Source organism: Vigna unguiculata, chromosome 5 (assembly GCF_004118075.2).
Source record: "Vigna unguiculata cultivar IT97K-499-35 chromosome 5, ASM411807v1, whole genome shotgun sequence".
Classification (NCBI taxonomy): domain Eukaryota; kingdom Viridiplantae; phylum Streptophyta; class Magnoliopsida; order Fabales; family Fabaceae; genus Vigna; species Vigna unguiculata.
The window spans coordinates 46,066,360-46,086,452 of NC_040283.1; the positions used below are offsets into that span (position 1 = coordinate 46,066,360).

At 35.0% G+C, this 20,093-nt stretch overlaps 3 protein-coding genes across 10 annotated transcripts; all 3 read right to left on the bottom strand.

Moving 5' to 3' along the window:
* Positions 1-54: 54 nt before the first annotated feature.
* Positions 55-4,179, bottom strand: LOC114185396 (probable transcription factor PosF21). 2 transcript variants are annotated; one of them, XM_028073100.1, is made up of 6 exons: positions 4,018-4,179; positions 3,173-3,920; positions 1,834-1,966; positions 1,624-1,708; positions 978-1,333; positions 55-735 (listed from the first exon to the last, which is right to left on the bottom strand). In XM_028073100.1, exons 2-6 carry the CDS (start codon positions 3,850-3,852, stop codon positions 730-732), a joined length of 1,260 nt encoding a protein of 419 aa, XP_027928901.1. In that variant the 5' UTR covers positions 3,853-3,920; positions 4,018-4,179; the 3' UTR covers positions 55-729. The 2 variants fall into 2 exon arrangements, with proteins under 2 accessions (XP_027928901.1, XP_027928900.1); XM_028073099.1 differs by having other exon boundaries at positions 711-1,333.
* A 1,797-nt stretch (positions 4,180-5,976) lies between these two features.
* On the bottom strand, positions 5,977-15,280 carry LOC114184844 (flowering time control protein FPA-like). 5 transcript variants are annotated; one of them, XR_003604653.1, is made up of 7 exons: positions 14,806-15,280; positions 14,434-14,679; positions 13,676-13,717; positions 12,498-13,468; positions 10,583-11,900; positions 9,041-9,147; positions 5,977-6,325 (listed from the first exon to the last, which is right to left on the bottom strand). XR_003604653.1 is itself a non-coding variant. In XM_028072183.1 (6 exons), exons 1-5 carry the CDS (start codon positions 15,073-15,075, stop codon positions 10,595-10,597), a joined length of 2,835 nt encoding a protein of 944 aa, XP_027927984.1. In that variant the 5' UTR covers positions 15,076-15,280; the 3' UTR covers positions 7,854-9,171; positions 10,583-10,594. The 5 variants fall into 5 exon arrangements, 1 of the variants encoding a protein (XP_027927984.1); XR_003604651.1 differs by having other exon boundaries at positions 9,041-9,171; XR_003604652.1 differs by having other exon boundaries at positions 5,977-6,366; positions 9,041-9,171.
* A 1,733-nt stretch (positions 15,281-17,013) lies between these two features.
* On the bottom strand, positions 17,014-19,728 carry LOC114183734 (probable hydroxyacylglutathione hydrolase 2, chloroplastic). 3 transcript variants are annotated; one of them, XM_028070857.1, is made up of 9 exons: positions 19,381-19,721; positions 19,127-19,265; positions 18,690-18,872; positions 18,354-18,557; positions 18,109-18,232; positions 17,908-18,008; positions 17,692-17,766; positions 17,506-17,604; positions 17,014-17,405 (listed from the first exon to the last, which is right to left on the bottom strand). In XM_028070857.1, the coding sequence occupies exons 2-9, from the start codon at positions 19,139-19,141 to the stop codon at positions 17,259-17,261; spliced, it is 948 nt and encodes a 315-aa protein (XP_027926658.1). In that variant the 5' UTR covers positions 19,142-19,265; positions 19,381-19,721; the 3' UTR covers positions 17,014-17,258. The 3 variants fall into 3 exon arrangements, with proteins under 3 accessions (XP_027926658.1, XP_027926657.1, XP_027926656.1); XM_028070856.1 differs by lacking the exon at positions 19,127-19,265 and having other exon boundaries at positions 18,723-18,872; positions 19,381-19,728; XM_028070855.1 differs by lacking the exon at positions 19,127-19,265 and having other exon boundaries at positions 19,381-19,706.
* Between the last annotated feature and the right edge of the window lie 365 nt (positions 19,729-20,093).

Here is a 20,093-nt window from a genome sequence, read left to right on the forward strand (position 1 = left end):
GAGACCTTAATATGGTTTAAATTTTATTTAAAATTTTCTTGATGACAAAAAAAATTAAGTGATGTAAAATAACAGTTTAATTTCATTTTAAGCAAACAAATTGTTCAACCATCGATCTCAACAACTTGAACAGTACAAATAAGTTTCAATTTACCTTTGACGGCTCAAATTGCAATTTTATGTTAAAAATAACTGGTTCAGAATCGTGCTTATTGATGCAGGCTCTTTATTAGCGGTGAATACTTTCAAGTTAGGTTGCAAAAGAACACATACTTCCTACTTCCGTGGGTGTAAAATCCTCTAGAATCATCTCATAAGGGGAAAAGATGTTGCTTTCCACTGGAGACACGTTAATGGCTAAGCCAGCGAATGGCAAAGTTTGGAGTTGCCTCTTCGTCTCCTTTCAGAGTTCATTTTATTCGCGACTTCATTTCCTTTAGTTTGCTAGCAGATTCTAGCAGTGTTGGTTTTCCTCGTGGATTTAAGTCGGCTTTAGGCATCCTTTGTTTCAACAAAATGAATATTTACGACTACCTTCACAAAAGCCAGAAAAGGAGCTTCAAATGAACATTTGAAATCTCCTCAGTACCTCCGGTGACAAGCTGGCCTACAACAAGACAATGCCTCGGGCAACGTGCACCAACTTTCTCAACAAAACAAGAGTTAGCCTATTTTGATGTAGCTGCAGGCAAAAGGAACTGACAGCAGACTGGACCACATGAACCTTACCTACCCCTGTATATCCATAAAATTAACCAAGTATCAATGAATTTTAGTGTTACACAACAGCAAATATGCAAACGCATTATTCTCAATCTCTAACTAGGACCATTTGTACTGTTTAAGAATGAAAAAATGACAGACCATTATCTAACACACTAGGACACAAGACAAAGGGAAATCTACCAAAGTAACCGAACAAACAAGGCAATAAACAGTCTAAATTCTCAACAGTCCTTAGCTCCTGAAGGATTTACATCTGACAACGCATTATCTTTGGGAGGACACGGAGTAGGTGAAGCTTCTCTCATTTTCATGTCGCTTGATTGTTGGTGCTGCTGTTCCCTCTGCTGCTGCTGTTGTTGTTGCTGCTGCTGTTGCAGCATTTGTTGTTGAAGCTGCTGAAATTGGTGCTGCTTCTGAGGATGAATTTGGAGTTGTTGAAACTGCTGTGCAGCTAGAAGGGTGTGCATGGCATGATTATTGGGATAGAATTGCTGCCCCCCTCCAAAAGAGGCAAAGTTCAGCATAGGTCCTCCTCCATTAGGTGGCATAGCTTGTCCAGTCAGTATTTTCAAATGCTGAATTTCCTCTTTTAATGCGTCATTTAGTGCTACAAGAAAAAGATTCAATTAATTTTCTTAATGCCAGATATAAACAAAATAAAGATTCCGTATGCTCAAACTTACAGATCAAATTTCACGCAAAACAGCGAGTTTCACTTTTTAATCATACAGGGAACCACAAATCCAACAACAAAATTTAGATACCACCTATAGACTAAAGTGCAATTTCATCCAAGACTATTAATCCACTGCCAACTAAGATATTGCATACAAAGATCATATTGTTTAATATAGTTCAGCAGTAGCTTTAGAAAAATTTACAGTCGTATGATCTTACCATCTTGCAAGTGAACTTGTTGCTCCATGGTTTGTAACCGCAGCTTCAGTTCACTGTTCTCAGAATTCAAGCCATTTGTATCCCTCTGCATATAATCAACAATGATGAGTAAATTATAATCCTCCCATTAGCTTTTCAATTGGAATGTGAAATGGTAATACAGTACTAAAACACGGTTTGTCTAAATATAACAAGCAGAAAGGTCATTACCTGCAAGAGACTTAATTGTGCAGACAAAGATGTTGCTTCCGTTTGCAATGTTTGTACCTTCCTTTCAAGCTCAGCAATGTACCGCATCTTCCTCTCTTTTGATCTCGCAGCAGACTGTCTATTTGCCCATATCCTGGTACACAATTAAAAGCAGTGTTGGCCTGTTTGTCATTCCATTTTTCAGGTGAAAGAGATACAAAAGATAATACAAAATAGGTCCAGCATCCGGGGGTGCCATAAAGACAACCGCAAATGTCTATTTACAACTAAAGGAATATGAGCAGACTCTGCATATATGTCCTCTGGGGGTGTTTGATGTGGCCCACTACGCAGAGGATCGAAAGGGCCAGAGGGCCAAAAACGGGACATTTTAAACACAGTAGTCATTTAGAAAGTAACGTACTATTCCTGTACTTCCAAAACATGGTCTACTGTATAGCAGATTAGAGATATAACCAACAGAATGTTAGCATTTTCCTTTTAATAGACTGAAACAAACTGACACATTTCAACCTCGCTATCTTTCACTATTTCCTCTGATACATTGAGTTTAATAGTGCCTACCAGCTATTATGCGTGTTCCACACAATGAGGAATGATAACTAACTAGATACATGATGTCATTCTTCAAAAGTCAAATGCACGTAACTATCAGACAATCACAAAGGATTGAAACATACAGCAATGAATAGTTTTATTAGTGAAAAGATCTTGGCTCCTCTCATGAAGTGTGAAAGTGAACAAGCTTCCAACGATGAAGAGAAGTCAACTGTTGTGATTGTGAAAAAATATATGTATAAATAATAAAAAAAGAAATTTCAACTTCAAGCGTAGATTTTCTAATCAACAATTGTAACTACTGCCTCTTATGTTATTTACTGAAAGTACACATCTCTAACTTTAGAAAAGTTTATTGTCCTGGTTAAAACATTACTGTACAATATCATCACATTCTACCATGCTTTATAAAAACAAAAAATTAAATCCCAAGTTCCTATATGGCCCAAAGCAGCATTAAAAAGAAAGACAAAAACCTAGCTGCAGTACCATAACTACTATTTTGTGTTGTTCTCCCATCAAACATGGAATTTCACCCAAATCTGGGTAATAAAGTATTCCATCAAATGTGAACTCATTACCGAGATGAAAATTCTTCCTCTGATTGGAGAGCAGTTCAAGCAGTACCAACTGTTTTGTATCTAAGTTCAGCCCTAACAAGAAATGAGGTAACAAAAATGCAAGGGTTTTGAGAATGAGTGTGCTAGACATGATGTTTACAATTGATTTATCACCCAAAATATGAAGGAGAAATAATGCACCAAGAAATCCTAAAGCATACCTTTTCGCACGTTTGGGGTCAATCAAGGCAAGCTCAGCAAGCTTAGCAGCTGACATTGCTTTTTTGGAATCCGCCGCAGACAAGTCTTCCGAACCAGAAACCAGCAGCTCAGGCTTGATGGTAGTTGATCCATCCATGGATTGACTATGCTGGTGTCTAACTCTGGGCCGTTCAAGTGTTCCAACAGCACTATTCTCTGCAGAAGAGGTGGGTGCTCCTGATGCCGATGCCGAACCCGACGCTCCCATTGCACCAGACGGTTCGCCCATTTGAAACGTGGACGTCGCCGACGACGAATTGAACTTATCCATATCAAGGTACATGGACAGCAAGTCCTCCTCGGCTTCATCGGAGAAGGAAGGTCCATCGGCACCTCCAACCACACCAAGGTCACTGTCAAAGCTAATATCGTCCGGTAGGGTAAGAATCTCGGAATGAGCACGCCTGTGACCTCTATTTCTCGGAGGATTATCGGGCATTCTGCTAATATCATGACTAAACCCACTAGACTCCGGTGTAGAAACTCCCGGAGCCAGTGGCGGATACGACGACGTCGTCGTCGTCGACGGCGGCGGCTCAGATTTCACACTGAACGCAGTTCCGGGAGGTGAGTAACCCGAATAACGTCCCGAGGGAGGTGGCAAACCTCCACCGTGACCTAGAGATTTGTCCTTATCCATGAAGACGAAACAGAATCCTTAATCGTAATCCTTCTATTCCACTACTCCAAAACCCTAGCTAGCAATATCTAATTAGAGAAGAAAAGAAAGGACAATGAAAATCGGAAACGGCGAATTGAATTAAACATAGGAGCTTGAAGCTAAAGACAAAATGCACGGTGGTACCTTCAGGCGAAGATGGTAGAAGATCGGAAGTAGCAGAAACGGTGAAAGTGAAAACCCTAAGAGATCTGAGAGAGAAAGAGAGAGAAAGAACGAAACCGAAGCTTCCAGCTCAAGACATTAGACATTAAGACATTGGACAATAGATTAGGCGTAGACATACCCTTACTCTCTCTCAGACACTATTATTTATTATTTTAATAAATAAATGTCGGAATGTAATCAAATTAAATAATTAAATAATAAATAAATGAATTATGAAACACACTCACCCTATCCTATTAAATTCAGCCATTTCACATCTTTATCCTTTTTTTCATAAACCAACTACATGTGCCAAATGTTTGATCCTCCATAACACGGTGTTTTATTCAAACCTATCATGCAATTAGATCGAGGTTGACATTCAGCACTGAAATTATGAAATTATGTTAAAATCAAATAAACAATAACAAAAAACAATGATTTATGGAACTGTAAATCTGAAATATTATAAATACATATATGGGTGTGTGCGTGTGAAAAATTAAAATCTCATATTTATAATGTTTTAAAATCTTTTTGACAAATTAGTTTGAAAAACTAAATCTGACTGTAAAAAATACAAAATATAACTAAACCACGTATATAAATTTTAACCACCGAACGTGTTTAGAGAAAGAGATTTTTATATGAAATCGAAATTAATAAATATTACCCGTTAGATTTTATTATAAATAATCAACATTTGAAGATCATTAGTATCTAATGACTTGATTAGATAACAGGATTGTTAGTTATTTTTTTATATGTGATTCTTGTAAAAGTACTTGCTCTCTTATATGCTCTGAAGCCTCAATTTAGATTGTTTGGATTTACAAAAACCGGATTTAGAAAAATTAGAGTGCGTTAATAATATTTTCTTCCCCTTTTTAAGTTAGATTCAGATAAGATGGTATTTGATACCATAGATTAAGAGATGAGTCCCTCTACCAATTTTGTAGATGGTGTGAAAGTGACCCAATTCTTCCAAATCAAATTATTTTGGAGAATGCAAAGAATTTATGTGTAGAAATGAATCTTACATATTTGGATAGACATGAAAAAACTGAATATCATATAAAATTGAAAATTCATAAATATAATATTTTAAAGGTTTAGAATAAAAAATGATGTCAATTATTTAAATGTGGTTCGACTCATGATGTCTTTCTAACAAATTTTCTTAAAATGCTCATAATAATATATTTTTTTTCATAGGTTTGTAGAGAAGCCAATAGTGTGAATCAATTACTGTACTAATCGAAGTAATGTTATAGGTACATAGTACTGTAACAGTTCATCTTCTTTTTAAGAGGGCTCTCGTCATGTTAAGAGACATCCTTCACTTCAAATAGAATACAAAGAAAGAGAGTTTTAAAGAGAGAACGCTCTAAGAGAATTCTCTGCAAGTTTTTCTTTTCCTTATTAAAATCTCTTTCTCCATTTTATTTTTTGCAATTCTCTTTGTGACTATTATTGTTCCAGTGTTATTAATGTTTAAGGTACATTTGACTTTATTGTAATTATTTATAACAATTTGTTTAATCCCTAAAAGCGGTTGAAAAAAAAAAAGAATAACAATTTGTTTACTTCCTTTCTTTTTCTTTTATACCATATAATTCATTAACATCTGCTCGCTTTTTTTTTATTAAAGAGTGGTACAAAGAAAAAAAATACTAACATGAATAGAAATTGTAGTTTCGCTACACCAATTACATGCCTTGCGCCTCGGCAAGACTAGAATATTATACTATAAACGAAAGTTAGTTAAATAATCATTTAAACTATTGCGAAAGAAAGTTGAGTCAAGCAACGCTAAATGTAATAACTCTTTTTCAAGCAATCTCGTATGAACTAATCCATCGGCAACGATTACAAATTGATTATGATATTTGTCAATGCTTGAAAAGTATTGTATCTGTAGATCACATGGTTCAGAAATCAAAGTAAACGATCCGCGAGCTAATTAATCACCGAAACGTAGATTTCCCTACATAGAAAATGGTACAATAACATTTTTTTTTCAGAGTCACATGGGTCCCTTTCTAAAATACAAAGAACTCGGGAACTGGATCTTGATAAGAACAAGGTTTGTGAACATTCTCCGCAAGAAAAAAAAAAACAGCTTGAAAAAGGTAGAAGGAAGTAAAATACGACTAACGAAGAGAGAAAAAAGAATCATGAATAGAATGCTACACGACGAACTTGGTTGTATTTATTAAATATGGTGGTGAGGTGATGCGGCACACGGACACGTTCATCTCTTAAGTACTGCGCACTCAGCAATCACCTACAACTCCAGAGAGTGGACATTAGGAGTCATATCCATTACTGCACCAAACCTTCTCATTCATTACATTTCAATTATGTACCAAGGAAATCACACCACTAATCAACATTAAGGCTAATGAAAAATTATTATTTTCTTATCTGGGTTAAAACATCAAGTCTGAATGAAACTTTTAAAATCACAAATGTTCTGTTACATCACCATTAATGCGCAACCAAACGGCTCTTGAAATGTTCAGATTTTTAAACTAGTGACATCTAATCATGAATACTGGTTGTCATTAATATAGTCCACAGAATCTCAAAGCAAGCGTATGAAATATGTATCAACAAGATACTACTAGGAATGAAAAGAAACTAGAAAAGGATAGATGACTAATAAATAACCAGTAGGAAAACAATAATCCAAAATTAAGTTTTACTATTCTTTTTTTCTACAATCAGCTTATCCGTACGATTTATGCGTTAATCCACGTGTTTCCGATTTGGAAGCGAATTTATACAGGAAGGAATCAGCAAAATGAATTCACACTAGAGAGTTTTCCGATTCAGAAACGCGTCACATTTGAGAGCACAAAAGCATGGTTAATACAGTAAGTACCCCGCAGTAATTCACTAAACAATGAAATAACACAAATATGTACTGGCATCCCGATGGATGAACAGGAATTGTTGGAAGTAAACGATTTTTTTTTAAAAAAAGATTCCCTAATTTTCGTATGCTAACCAAACGCAGAACGAGGAAAAGTACTGGTGAAAATAGATTGAAAAATTAGGATCATAAAGCTAAAATGAAATTGATTATCAAAGCCATGCCTGTTATCCAACACTGGTTTATGGCGTAAACCAGAACCCCCACACCCATACCCACACAGACAGATCCACTTTCCTACATTTAATAACTAGACCCAATAAATTGACTTTAACTGCTCTGCAGGGAAATAAAAGCATGCAATTATACTCATGACATGAAATTTATGCCTAAATATCCAGTATCAAATTAGTCATCCTGATGAAATTTTATCGGCAGTGGTAACAACCAGCATTACAGATGGAATTGCAATGACTACTTATTTAGATACATTATTCGGAATTATGTTATCCATTATTAAACTGGGAATGGAATTTGAGGTTGAATCACGTCTATTGCAATCACGTGGGTATTTACGCATTGGTAATAAAATTAGAAAATGCAGTTAGGGGTTCACGTTTTTCAACTAATGTTTCTTGCCTAGAATAAAGCACAAAAAATCAATTAATCAACAAGGTCATTTGGGAGGGAAATTTTCATAAGCCTCTGATCAACTAAAAAACCTATACTCTAAAGCCAGTTGATGAAGTAATTGGGATATATTCGGTAGCTATAGAATGAATGCAAACAAATCTTCATATTATATTGGGTACGAAAGAAGTAATGACAAGGAAGCGTAGGAGGAAAAAAATGGAAAATCAGAAACGGCATTTGGTACCAAAATAATATTAGATTCTATTAATCGTTTCATGGAATGGTTAGACGAGAAAGCAGTAAATAGCAGTAACTCACTTTACAAATTTCATCAGAAAGTGTCTTCAAATAATCTTTGGAAGCACACTTAAGATCCTTTACATAGTTCAAATTACAACTCAGAAACAAGTTAGTGTGATTGAGTTCCCAAGCCTATATTTAACCTTCTAGGGAAAGAAAGTGTTCTAAGACTACAGCTAAAAAAATACTGGGAAACAACATTTAAAACAAGTCATCATAGTGCAATTGCAGCGTAGTGAAATTCAAAACTTAATTATTATGCCGTATTTTGTTACAATTTTGTATCCATGCAATCAAAAAATAAACACAAACAGTCTGACAAACACTGGAAATAGAGAAAATGGATATGGCATATGTTAGAGAATTTAAAGACAACTAATTTAAACTAATCAGAAATAAATAATAATTGATAAATTTAATGCAACTGTTCAAAAATAAACAGAAGGAGGTCTACTACAAACGAGGTATTTACTTGATTTGTCTGAATCATTACGCAAGTACTGTATGGTAATTGTTACAGAGTTGATGTATCTATGTACGTATGAAACCATACATGAAACTAAGTCACTTACTGGCACTGGTCTACTAAGGGATGTACTAAGGACGGTACTGTGCAAATAATACGATGGGAGCATTACTAATACTCTTCATTCTCTTTTCCCGGGGATCAAATGCTGTCAATACTCCCTCCCAACAGAGTTCCTAATAATCCCTAAAAGTAACTAAAGTCCAACAGACAGCCCCCTTCCCATTGATGATAATTTAACAGAAATTTGCAAAATCAATTACACTTAACCTAACACAATGTCACAACGAATTGAAGAAAAAGTGAAAACTAATAAGCCCAACTATAACATCAATCATCAATCATTGAATCATTCCAACAAATACAGGACCCATTTTGATGTATTTCAGAAAAAAAAATATTTAATATCAAAAACACAGATTTCTACAAGAAATTATGTGTCCTAGGTTTAAATATTTAATAAAACAACATGAAAAACTATTGCACATAACAATACACACACATATAAAAAGAATGAAACAGAACCTGCACCATTTTTCATACAGAATATAGAACTACAGATACGGTTTCCATGAACTGAAATTTAACATAAAACAGCATACATGACTTCCATGAACAAAAATGTAAAGCACTGTGAAATGAGCTAGCCAATTTTCTTAACATACCTGAATAAGGTTTTCCAAATGTTAGTGAGAGGAATGTAGCAACTCTAGAAGATATCCAAGATGATGGAAGAACATGTACACTTAACAAGCAGCATGCATTCCAGGGACTATTAACAGATTACGAGGCAAAACTGTAATCAGAAAAATCGACAAAGTAAGATATAAACAAAGAAAGGTCAACCATGCAAAGCCTGAATGTACATTCCAAAATATAGCAATAAAGGGCAGGAAATAAATGTCACACTAAAACAGTGAAATTCTACTTACGTGTGTGTAAAGAAAAAATAACAGAATAGAAGTGGTATAAAATTGCATAATATTACTGGTCAACCACCATTATGACATATTTTATACTATTAGACAAACCACTGCTGTACCCACACTCATTTTCACATGATGTACACATGGAAATCTAAATAAAAATTTACTTTTATCTAACAGTAGAATAGCATGTCTGCAAAAGTTTTGTTTATTTATCTACAAAAACACGAGAATTTTAATATCCTAGAATTCACTATTAAAGGAATAAAAAAAGTATTTCAAGCTATGTTATCAATTGCAGCAAATAGTGGCAATATAGTGCCAGAGCAGAATAGCAGACACAATATTAGAGGCAGCGCAGTCGCTATTGAGAAGCACAGTCGAAATCCATGAAAAGCCCTAATGTTCCCCAGCTTCAGAAGGAGAGAAACCCTTGGATAAAATCGCACTGCAATTTCCAGCAACACCTTAAACAACACACCTGATTTTTCACTCTCTCCCAACTCTTGTGCTCTGTTCTCAGTTCCTTTCTTCACGTCCATTTTCCTTTGTGCTACGTTTTCCATTTTCTCTCTCCCAGTATCAATTTCATTTGTTCTTTAGATGTTTAAATTTTGTTGTTTCATTGACTTTTGTCATATACTTGTACTTTGTTCAAGTACTGAGTTTTTATTATTAATTATAAAAAATTCATTGATAGGGTATTTCTATTTTTGGGCATTTATATATATGGTATTAAATTAATGTGCCAAAAAACCATTAGAAAAACAATCATCTTGCTATCTGCTACGTCATGTTGAAGGTTGACCACTCTACTCCAAAATCTGGAATTGATAACTGTTCTTAGAAACCTTCCAAATATCTTATAGCCTAATTCACTACCTAGACCAGTTCACAAGGTTTAGGTGCATGAAGGTGATCCTCGTCTACTGCCAGTGTTATCATTAGTGGATGCAAAAAAAGGCAGAAGGCCCAATTTCCAACATATAAACACAACAATGCATCCTATGACAACGCCAGTTAAAATACTAAAGGCAAGCATCATTTCTCAAATTACTACTACATGATTCTCAGATTTAGAAGCCAGAGATGATTTATCCATAGAATAAGCAACTAAGCTATGCAACAGGTAACAAGCAATATGTTTATTCCTGGGGCATAAAAGATTTGAGAAAATAATACAATATGATCACAATCCCTAGATGTGAAGAAAATAATCAACCAAATTTTATTACGATATAAAGAACAATTAAAAGAATTAATTATAGAATGATTACTCACGAAAAACAATTCTTATTGTTGATTTCCAGGTCCATGCTCTCCTTGGGTTTGCTGTTGCTGTATTTGGAAGAGAAGGTTTGCAGCAAACTGTAGTGTTGAGTGGTACCTCTGGTTCTTATCAGCCTCCAATTCAGAGATTCCCTGGCCAGCAGCTTGAAGTTGCTGATTTGGGGGCTCTGAATTCATGTGTTGCTGTGAAGCAGCATTGGAAACTTGGTTGGATGAGTGAATAAGATTATTAGGTTGTTGGAATGCCTTAGAACTATATAGAGCCGAGGGATCCGTTCCCTGAACTACTCCATAGCCTTTCTCATTGCTGTGGGGCACTTCCACCTGATACTGTTGACTGACTTGAGGGGGAACAGCTTCCTGTCCATTTTGAGGAGGTATAATGAAATTACTCAAGGATGTAGATGTCGAAACAGCACCTAGCTGCTGAAGACTTGAAGCCGTATCATGGAAATGAGCACTGCCAGAGACAACTTGAGCAGGGTGCCCAGTAGAAGATGCAGGTGGATAAGGATGATATTGAGCATTATTAATACTCCCAAACTGTTGAGGAGGATAACTAGGTTGATCCGTGGTTTGCTGATCTTGTTTCCACAAATGAGATTGACTTCCATCATTAGATGCAACAGATGGAAAAGGTGGCTTCATAGTAGAGGGACCAACCACTGTCATTGTGCCACCAGCTGTTGATGATTGTATAGTTGAAGGGAGAAACGAAGTTAAAGTTGCAATAAGTTCAGGGGTCAATGTAACTCCCGCTTGGGATGCAGAAGCAGTATAAGTAGAAGAATAATCAGGAGGAACAGAATGAGCTGGAGGAGTGACACTGGTAGCAAGATGATGTGGTTTTGGCAGACGCTTAGAATCATCATGCAACAATCTGTTATATTCCATTGGTAAAATTGGTTGCTCCTTTACAGAGATTGAACCATACTCTGGTTGTGAAGGGGGAATCTGTTGCACATACTGAGTAGAGGGCGAAGGAAAATGCATTGCTTGTTGCATAGATGTGCTACTTGGAACTAGTGGAAACTTAAGAACCACACCGTATAATCGTTCAGGTCCTGTGACTTTCAAAACTTTGGTCAAGAAATCAGAAGGAGGTACCAAAAATAAGGTGGTGTTATCAATAAACTTGGCAACACCAGCACGGTTTTTTGCTTTAAGGTAACGAAGGAATTCAGTGTATGAAGCAAAATCCTCTTCACTATCAGGGAGAAAGAAAACAATTTCAAAGCCAATTGCATCAGCATAGTGTTTCGTTAACATATCCAATCCAGTCCTAGCAGCACAATCTACAACATCAGGACTGCAGAAAAAAGCACAAAACAAAATTTAATTACAACAACAAAAAAGAGTAGCTTGAAAAAGTAGAGGCAGGAGGCTATCAAAACTTTCTCCAGGAAAAATGAAAGGGTAGGCATAAAGGAAATAGAAGGCAATGATGCCCATCTGTACACACGTAGAATTTACATAGCAAATTAAGTGATAGTTTTCCTTTAGCATTGCTTTCAAAATAGTTGCCATTCAAATCCATACCAAAACTATTATGCATACGCTAGGATTATAGTTTACACTATATTTCATCTACAAATTTTAAAACATAGTTCAGGAACATGATACTTTGCAAGAACAATAAACAGACTATGCTTCCTATTCATAGGCAGGAGGAACAATAAAATATAACAGAAAAGCTTGCACACAGTGCAAAATACTGAAATTTCATGTCATGGTAAATGTTTCACAGTAAAGAAACAACATGCAAATGACAAAATTACATGCTGCATGAGGACCTTGCATGAAACAAGAGATTAAAAATAACAATTATGAGGATCAAAACCATTTTCTTCATCCAATCCCTTGACTTTCAAAAAGCGGACCAAAGAAAAGGGAAAATTATACTCACATCTCAGTGCCTATCCCCTTTCCAATAGGCACACATCTAGCACGACAAACAGGAGTTCCCCCTTTTGCAATAACTCCACGCCATATATGATCAATATCAGATTGGACAGAACCAGGAACTCCAGAAGTGATCCTGGTGCCGACTGGACCAAGGTGACTCTTTGGACCAGAACCACCTCCATCAGTAATTGGATCGATTGCAAATTGTTGTTCTAATCTTAATCCGCGGTCATCAATATTTCTTAAAGGAAATGAAGCATCACCAATTAGCAAAGCATCATCTATCCTTGAACGTTTAGAATCTCTTGAAAATTGGTTTGCGTCAAGTACATCCCATGGACCAGAGCTGGGCCTAATACCAGGCATAGGAGAAGAAAGCATCCCAGGGGCAGGAGGAGATGGCCTTTTCCAGCTTGGACCCATTTTTGAGCTACCATCTTGAAATTTGTGAAGTGTGCTCATCTCATTAAAATCAGGACCATTGTTAAGAGGTTCAAGACCTTGAGGAACAAAAGGTCGCAGTGAGACATTAGGTCCACTTATACCACCGGGTGGCAATTGCCCCGGAAAATTATTTGGAACAATAGGACGATTTTGACCAAATACATCCGTTTGTGGTGGTCGAAATGGAAGCTCGTTTACTAATCCATCAGGTAAAGGCCCTTTACTTCCAGGATAAAATCCAGGGTAATCTTTGCCAGGCGTTGTATCACTGCTTGAATACATAATCATTATTCTAGGATCATTAAAAAGCCGTCCCTGAAGGCCCTCTTTGGCACGGCGAGCTTCATCAATGCTTCTAAACTCAACAAATGAATAATGTCTAGAAGGAAAACTCTTTATTCTCTCAATTTCACCAAACAAAATCATGGCATTGTGGAGCATTTGTTCATCAATTTGAAACGAAGGAGGAAAACCTATCCACAAAATGTTACTGGGTGGACTATTCCTCCCCATTGAAGGTTGCAAATGCTGTGACACACGAATGAGTATTTATAAGGAACATTAGTAAAGTTCCAAGTAAGAGGCATATAGAAATGTGAAAAAATTAATCATTTTATGTACCCACTCTTCCTAACAAAGTGTGGTGCATGTTGACTAAAACATAAACATATCATGTATCCAATCACAGATAAACAGAACTAAAAACAAATTCAATTAGGATTGTGGAACTCTAACCTGAGGTCTAGCCTGAAACTGCCCTTGGTCAACAAAAAAATCCTATAGAAATCGGTAAAGCAAGCAATAGGTACATGAGAATAATAGACAGAAGAGCAAATAATAAACAGCAAAAAAGAAAAAAAGCTAAAGCGCTAAAGATTTACAAGGAACAACCCAGTTCAACAATTTCCATATAAAACATGAAAGCAACAGTTGTTGAAACTGTTATAGCTGACATCCAATAGACACCATTGAAGAAATCAGAAAAGCTTTAAATTAAAGTAAACAAAGCCCTCTTTTCATTTACAAAGATTTCGGAAGATAAAGATGTATGGTAATGTTGATCAATGTTATAATGATTAAGATTTAGAGAGATTGTAAGACCTTATGATCTATACCCTGATCACACACCAATTCAATTTAGATTGCTAAACCTGACTCTGACTCTCTCTCTATCACACAAACACATGAGTGTGACTGTGTGACAGCACATTTGTATTTAAGCTAGTTATAATTAATTTTACAATCTCACATTTTTTAGTCTATGACCCCTCCTTAGATACAAGAATCTTGATCTTAACATACTTTCTTATTTACTGAAAAACAATATCTTCATTCTACACAAGCTTAAAACAACCACTTTCCACTGACCTAAATGAAACTACTTTATAGACACAACCACAACATGAAGATGCTTGTAGCATAACAGGCAACCGAATTAACAAAACAAAAAATGGAAAATGAACTTAACAGCAAATTAATCAAAAGAAGCTTACTCTATTCATAGATTGGGACCTAAGGAAGTCCACACAAATATGGCCGCCACCTAATCGCTTCCCGTTCATTACTTTCATGGCCCGCGTAGCATCATCCAAATTGAGAAACTCAACACACGCAGTACGACGGTCTCTGAAGAACTTGAAATCCTCAATCTTACCGAATTTACGAAACTCCGCTTCCAAATCCTCCATCGCTACGTTGTGGCTAACACCACCCACCCATAGCTGTTTACACGGCCTTGCCTAAAAACACATTACGTTCATTTTATTATTTAATCACCATCATTATTCCCAGTGAAAAGTCACGTTGTGAAATAAATGAAAAATAAATATAAATCACAACGATAAACGCTTTCAGTTTCCACAAACCGGTATTGCAAATTCGATTCTGATTTGAAACCCGCGCAACGACGCTCCTTGTAAGTTTGTTTTCGCCGCCTTGGCCTCTTCGACGCGTCCGAACAACACGAAAGCGAAGGTGCGTGAGGAATATGAAATGAGTGTGTCGAGAGAACCGTACGGAGCGAAGAGTTCCATGAGATCGGAATCGGCGACATCCGGCGGCAGATTTCCAACCCAGAGGTTGTTGGTTGGAGTTCCCCACTCCTCGCTTTCCATGGATTTTGTAGGAGGCGGCATTGTAATTCGAAAACTGCAACAATGGAGAAGTAGGTTTTGCTTCTTCAAGGCGAGGGAAAATCCCCAAATGTAGTTTATTATCGCAAAGAGCGTTTCAAACCCTACAAATGAAAGACATGGAATTTTGATTTTGCTGTGAGAAAACTCGTTTTTTGTGATGCGGCTGTTTCCACTCCTCGCATGAACCCACGTCACCGCATGAAATTCTTAGGCTAAATTATACAAACTTTCTTATCCAAAGTTCTAATTTTGGTTGAGTTTTACAATTTCGCACTGATACGTTTTTTTTCAATTTAATTTTAATATTCATCGATTTTATTTAATTCAATTTTTTTAAATATTATTTAAATAATTAACTGATAGTAAAAAGTAACTATTACGTGTTACTTTTGTGGAATTTTAGATCTTTTATTTTTTTAATTCTTTTATTATTTTTATTTTAAAAAATATTCACGTAAATCTAATATAATTCATATTGTAATCAATTTATTATATTCAACTAATTCTAAACTCGTGGATATACACGAACCAATTTTTTATAATCTTTTACGTTAATAAATTTATATTATATTAAAAAAAATTAAATATATATAGTATTACAAGATATTTAAAAGAAATAATATGATCTATGTTATAATTAAATTTGAAATAGAACCAACGTAAAAACTATTTATAAGTTTAAAAAGTATATATATATATATATATATATATATATATATATATATATATATATATATATATATATATATATAGAGAGAGAGAAATATGTAAATAATATATCTTGTAAAAATACAAAAATATAACATGTTATAGAATATGAGTAAATTGCCTAAAAATATGAATGATAAATTATGTAAAAATACGTTAAATATTTTCACTATAAATACAAATTAGTGTATGAAAATAGTTTAATGTGTATTATTAGATTCGTATAATGTGTGTTGCAAGACTCGTTTAATTCGTGTATGGACGGACTCATCTAATGTATATTCATATACTTGTCTAATTAATGCATGAAATGTCTTGTTTTATGTTTTATGCACAAAATACTTATACTTGTCTAGTTAATGCATGAAATGTCTTGTTTTATGTTTTATGCACAAAATACTTGTATAATTAATACATAGATAGACTTATCTAATGTGAATTACTAGACTCGATGTATATTGCAAAAATCATTTAATTAGTGAATTGACTAATGTGAATTACTAGACTCGATGTATATTGCAAAAATCATTTAATTAGTGAATTGACATACTCGATTAATGTATATTAATAGTCTCATTAAATTTGTGTATAAAAAAAACTTATCTAATGTATAATGTTAGATTCATCCAATTAATATATGAATGACTTGTATAATATGTACTGTTAGGTTGGTTTTATCAATTTATTAACACCTCATCTGATCAAAGATTAAAATATTTGTAAACGGAATGACTCGTCTAATATCTTTTTGTAATACTATTCTAAGTGTACCAAGAGCTTCTTCAAATGTATATTTTTATTCTCGTATAATATTTTTTGTTATTCACTTTCTGGCGCAATATGTATTTTCTTTCATCTTCAATTATTTTTTAAATATTTATTTTATCCTTTATGATTTATATCTTTTGTCATTTTCAAACTTCTTTTAGCTGTAATCTTGCTAAGTGTTGACAGATGCAATTATGGTAGTTGTAGCAAGTAGTTTCAATGGATGAAGCAAAGGTTTCATCGGATTAATAAAATATTAAAATAAAAATAAAGAAATGTCTGGACTTCATGATCTTAAAAAAAAAAGTTAGCTTTGAATGAATCAACATAAAACAAAAATAATTAATTTTAAATTACGTAATTTAAAACATAGTTTTAATATTTTAAATTGTAGGATACAAAATACAACACCTAACTTTGTTAACTTCTAAAATTTACAATTCAAAATTTTTAATAACTCAATTTTCGAGAACTTCCAAACAAAATTATATAAAACATGCCTCAATTCAGTTACACTTCACAATCGCAAAAAAAACTATTTTCGCAGGCATCAACTACACAACTCCCAAATGAACTCAAGAACAAAATTCTGAAATCATATTGAGAAGATAGCATCAAGCACACATATTATTCCAATGATGGATTCATACCCTAACCCTAAATAGAACAAGTTTTAAGACTTATACAATATAAATAAATAAATAATTCTAAAAATTATCCTTTTTTTGCCGTATGACAGCAAGGGCTTCTGCATCATTTGCTGTGGTTGCAATGTTCAATGATTGCCGAATTGCAGCACTGGATGTACGAAGAAATGGATTACAAGCCTTTTCCATCTTCAGTGTGGTGGGAATCTGAACAAACACTACTTCTTAATTTGGTCCAAATTAATTAAAGTTTTGGAGTGAAAGAACTTTTAGAAAAACTTAAGTGTGTTGCAACACTGAAACTTACCGTAGGCAAGCCTTTATTTCGAAGGTAAGCTACATGAGCAGCATAGGATTGAAGTTCTTTGTTTTCAGGTTCTATAGACAATGCAAACTTTGTATTGCTCTGCCAACACCAAGGTAACAAAGTCAATTTCACATAAGAAAAAATAAAGCAAAGAGCATAAAGAACAGGAGTAAGTGCAAAACTGACCAATGTATACTCGTGTCCACAGTATATATTTGTATCATCAGGCAGAGACATGATCTTTTTAAGAGAAGACATCATCTGCAACATGGATAACATTGTCAACATCACATTTATGCTTATCAGACATGTTCTGTTCCAAGATGTAATGGCTTACCAGACAGAGATATCAAACCTTAAAAGGAAAATAAAAAATGGACAAGTGCATTTTAATTAACTAACCTCCTGAGGGCTTCCTTCAAACAGTTTGCCACATGATAAGCTGAACAAAGTGTCTCCAGTAAAAATTGCACCAGATCCAGGAAAATAGAAGCTTATATGGCCTACAGTGTGAATCAATTCAAAATATGAGTTACACAACACAAAACTGATAACTTTTTTACACTTTTCAGCATTAAGAAGAATTAAGAATGGAAATGTGACCTCGGGTGTGACCAGGTGTGTCTATTACACGCACCTCATGGCCAGCAAACATCCACTTATCACCATCATTCAAATAGATATCAATGCCAGGAATCCTTTCCTTGTCAGTTCCTGAACCAATCACCTGTGTTAAAGCATGGAAAGTGTTAGCATCTATACAAAGTAGTAGCTATAAGCATACCAAAAGTACACAGATTATTAACAGAAAGTATGATAACTCTGCATAAAATGTTACACAAAAATACCTTTGCCCCATATCTTGCTTTCAATTCTACATTTCCACCGGTGTGATCATGATGATGGTGAGTGTTGAGTATGTAAGTCAAATTTCGATTTTTCCTGCTCAAGACATCTATGACAGGCACAGCTTCAGAAGGATCAACAACACCAACCGTACCAGTATCCACATCATGTAAAAGATACGCATAATTGTCCTTCAGACAAGGTACCTAACAATTTAGCATCACAAATCAGGATTTCAGCGTATTTCTTCAGAAAGTTTGTCATATTGGATGACCTAATAATTGTAATCCAACAGCACCATGTCAACTGAAAAAGACTAACAAGAAACCTTCTCTCACCAATTCAATCTGCAACGAGGAAAACATACTCACAACACTGCAAAATCGAGCCACCCTCAGCGTGCGACTTGCTCCACGCAGCGTTTTCAATGGTGTAGAAAACAATCGCATAAATCCATACAGAATGCCTTTTCTAAAGCAAATTTGTCTCACATTTGGCCACACGCACAATCCACTTCTCACCTAAGAAACACAGAATAATCAGATTGCATCACCAAATATTCAATAACACCCTCTTCTAAGTATCATGAAACACACACACTTACACTTTAGAAGATAGGTTATAATCACTAACCAAGCAGCAGAGAAACAACCGAATTCCCGAATTATATTACAAAATAAAATACACCACACTCAATTGATTCCAGATCACAGAGGATAGAGACGGATAACACACCGAATCAAACAATTTGTTTCAGCAATCAAAAGCAAAATACCTTATTATCATTCATTGAATGCCGGAAGAAACAGGCACACAACGAGGTGCCACGAAAAGTGTTTGGTTTAGTTTTTTAGACAATAAATAAACAAACATCATCGGACGCTGTCTTTTTTTTCCTCGTTTCCTCCGAAACTCTAACAGATAAAAAAAAAAAAAACCCGAATTTGAGGAGAAAATTATGCTCTGAAACAAAAATCAAAGACCCAGAAAGAAAGGAGAGATGAGGGGAACAGAGAGAGAAATACAAACCCTGGAACAAGGAAAAGTGGCCATGGCAGATGAAGTCTTAGAGAGAATCTGCTGCATCTGTGAATGGTGTGTTGTGGGTATGGTTGAAAAGGGAATGAGTTAAGAGTGTGCGTTGGCACTATTTGGTTGAAAAGGAAGTTGCTTTTCTCTCTTTCTCTCAGCGCCACCGTGTCCTCCACCACCACCCCTTCTTCATGTTCCTCATTATTCACTTTCACTCATTTTTTTTTTCTGAGGTGGCAAAACATTGCAATGCCATGGCACCCTAAACACCAAGACATATAGATATTAATCAAGCTTATTTGTGCATCACACCACCACACACCATTCTTAATGCATGCCACGTTGACAACTACACTCACTTTCCCTCATCCTCTATTATCTTCCCAATTGCATTTCTTCAAACCCTTTTTCCTCTCTCTTTACTTTATGTGATGAACATTTTTCCTTCTTTGCAAATAGGGTAAAAGCAAAATCAGTAATTCCAATAGCAACCAAACGAAAGAAAATATCATTAGGGCTATCGCTTTTCGACTATGAAGTGAACTTTATCACTTTTCATTCGGATATAATATATATGTGTTTTATTTTAAAATTTTAATATTAATGTCATATTATATTTATTTTACACGGGATCATATTATATTGTATGCATACATTTTACTTTAACAACGACACGTGTATATGCATTTCATTTAATGTAATATACATGT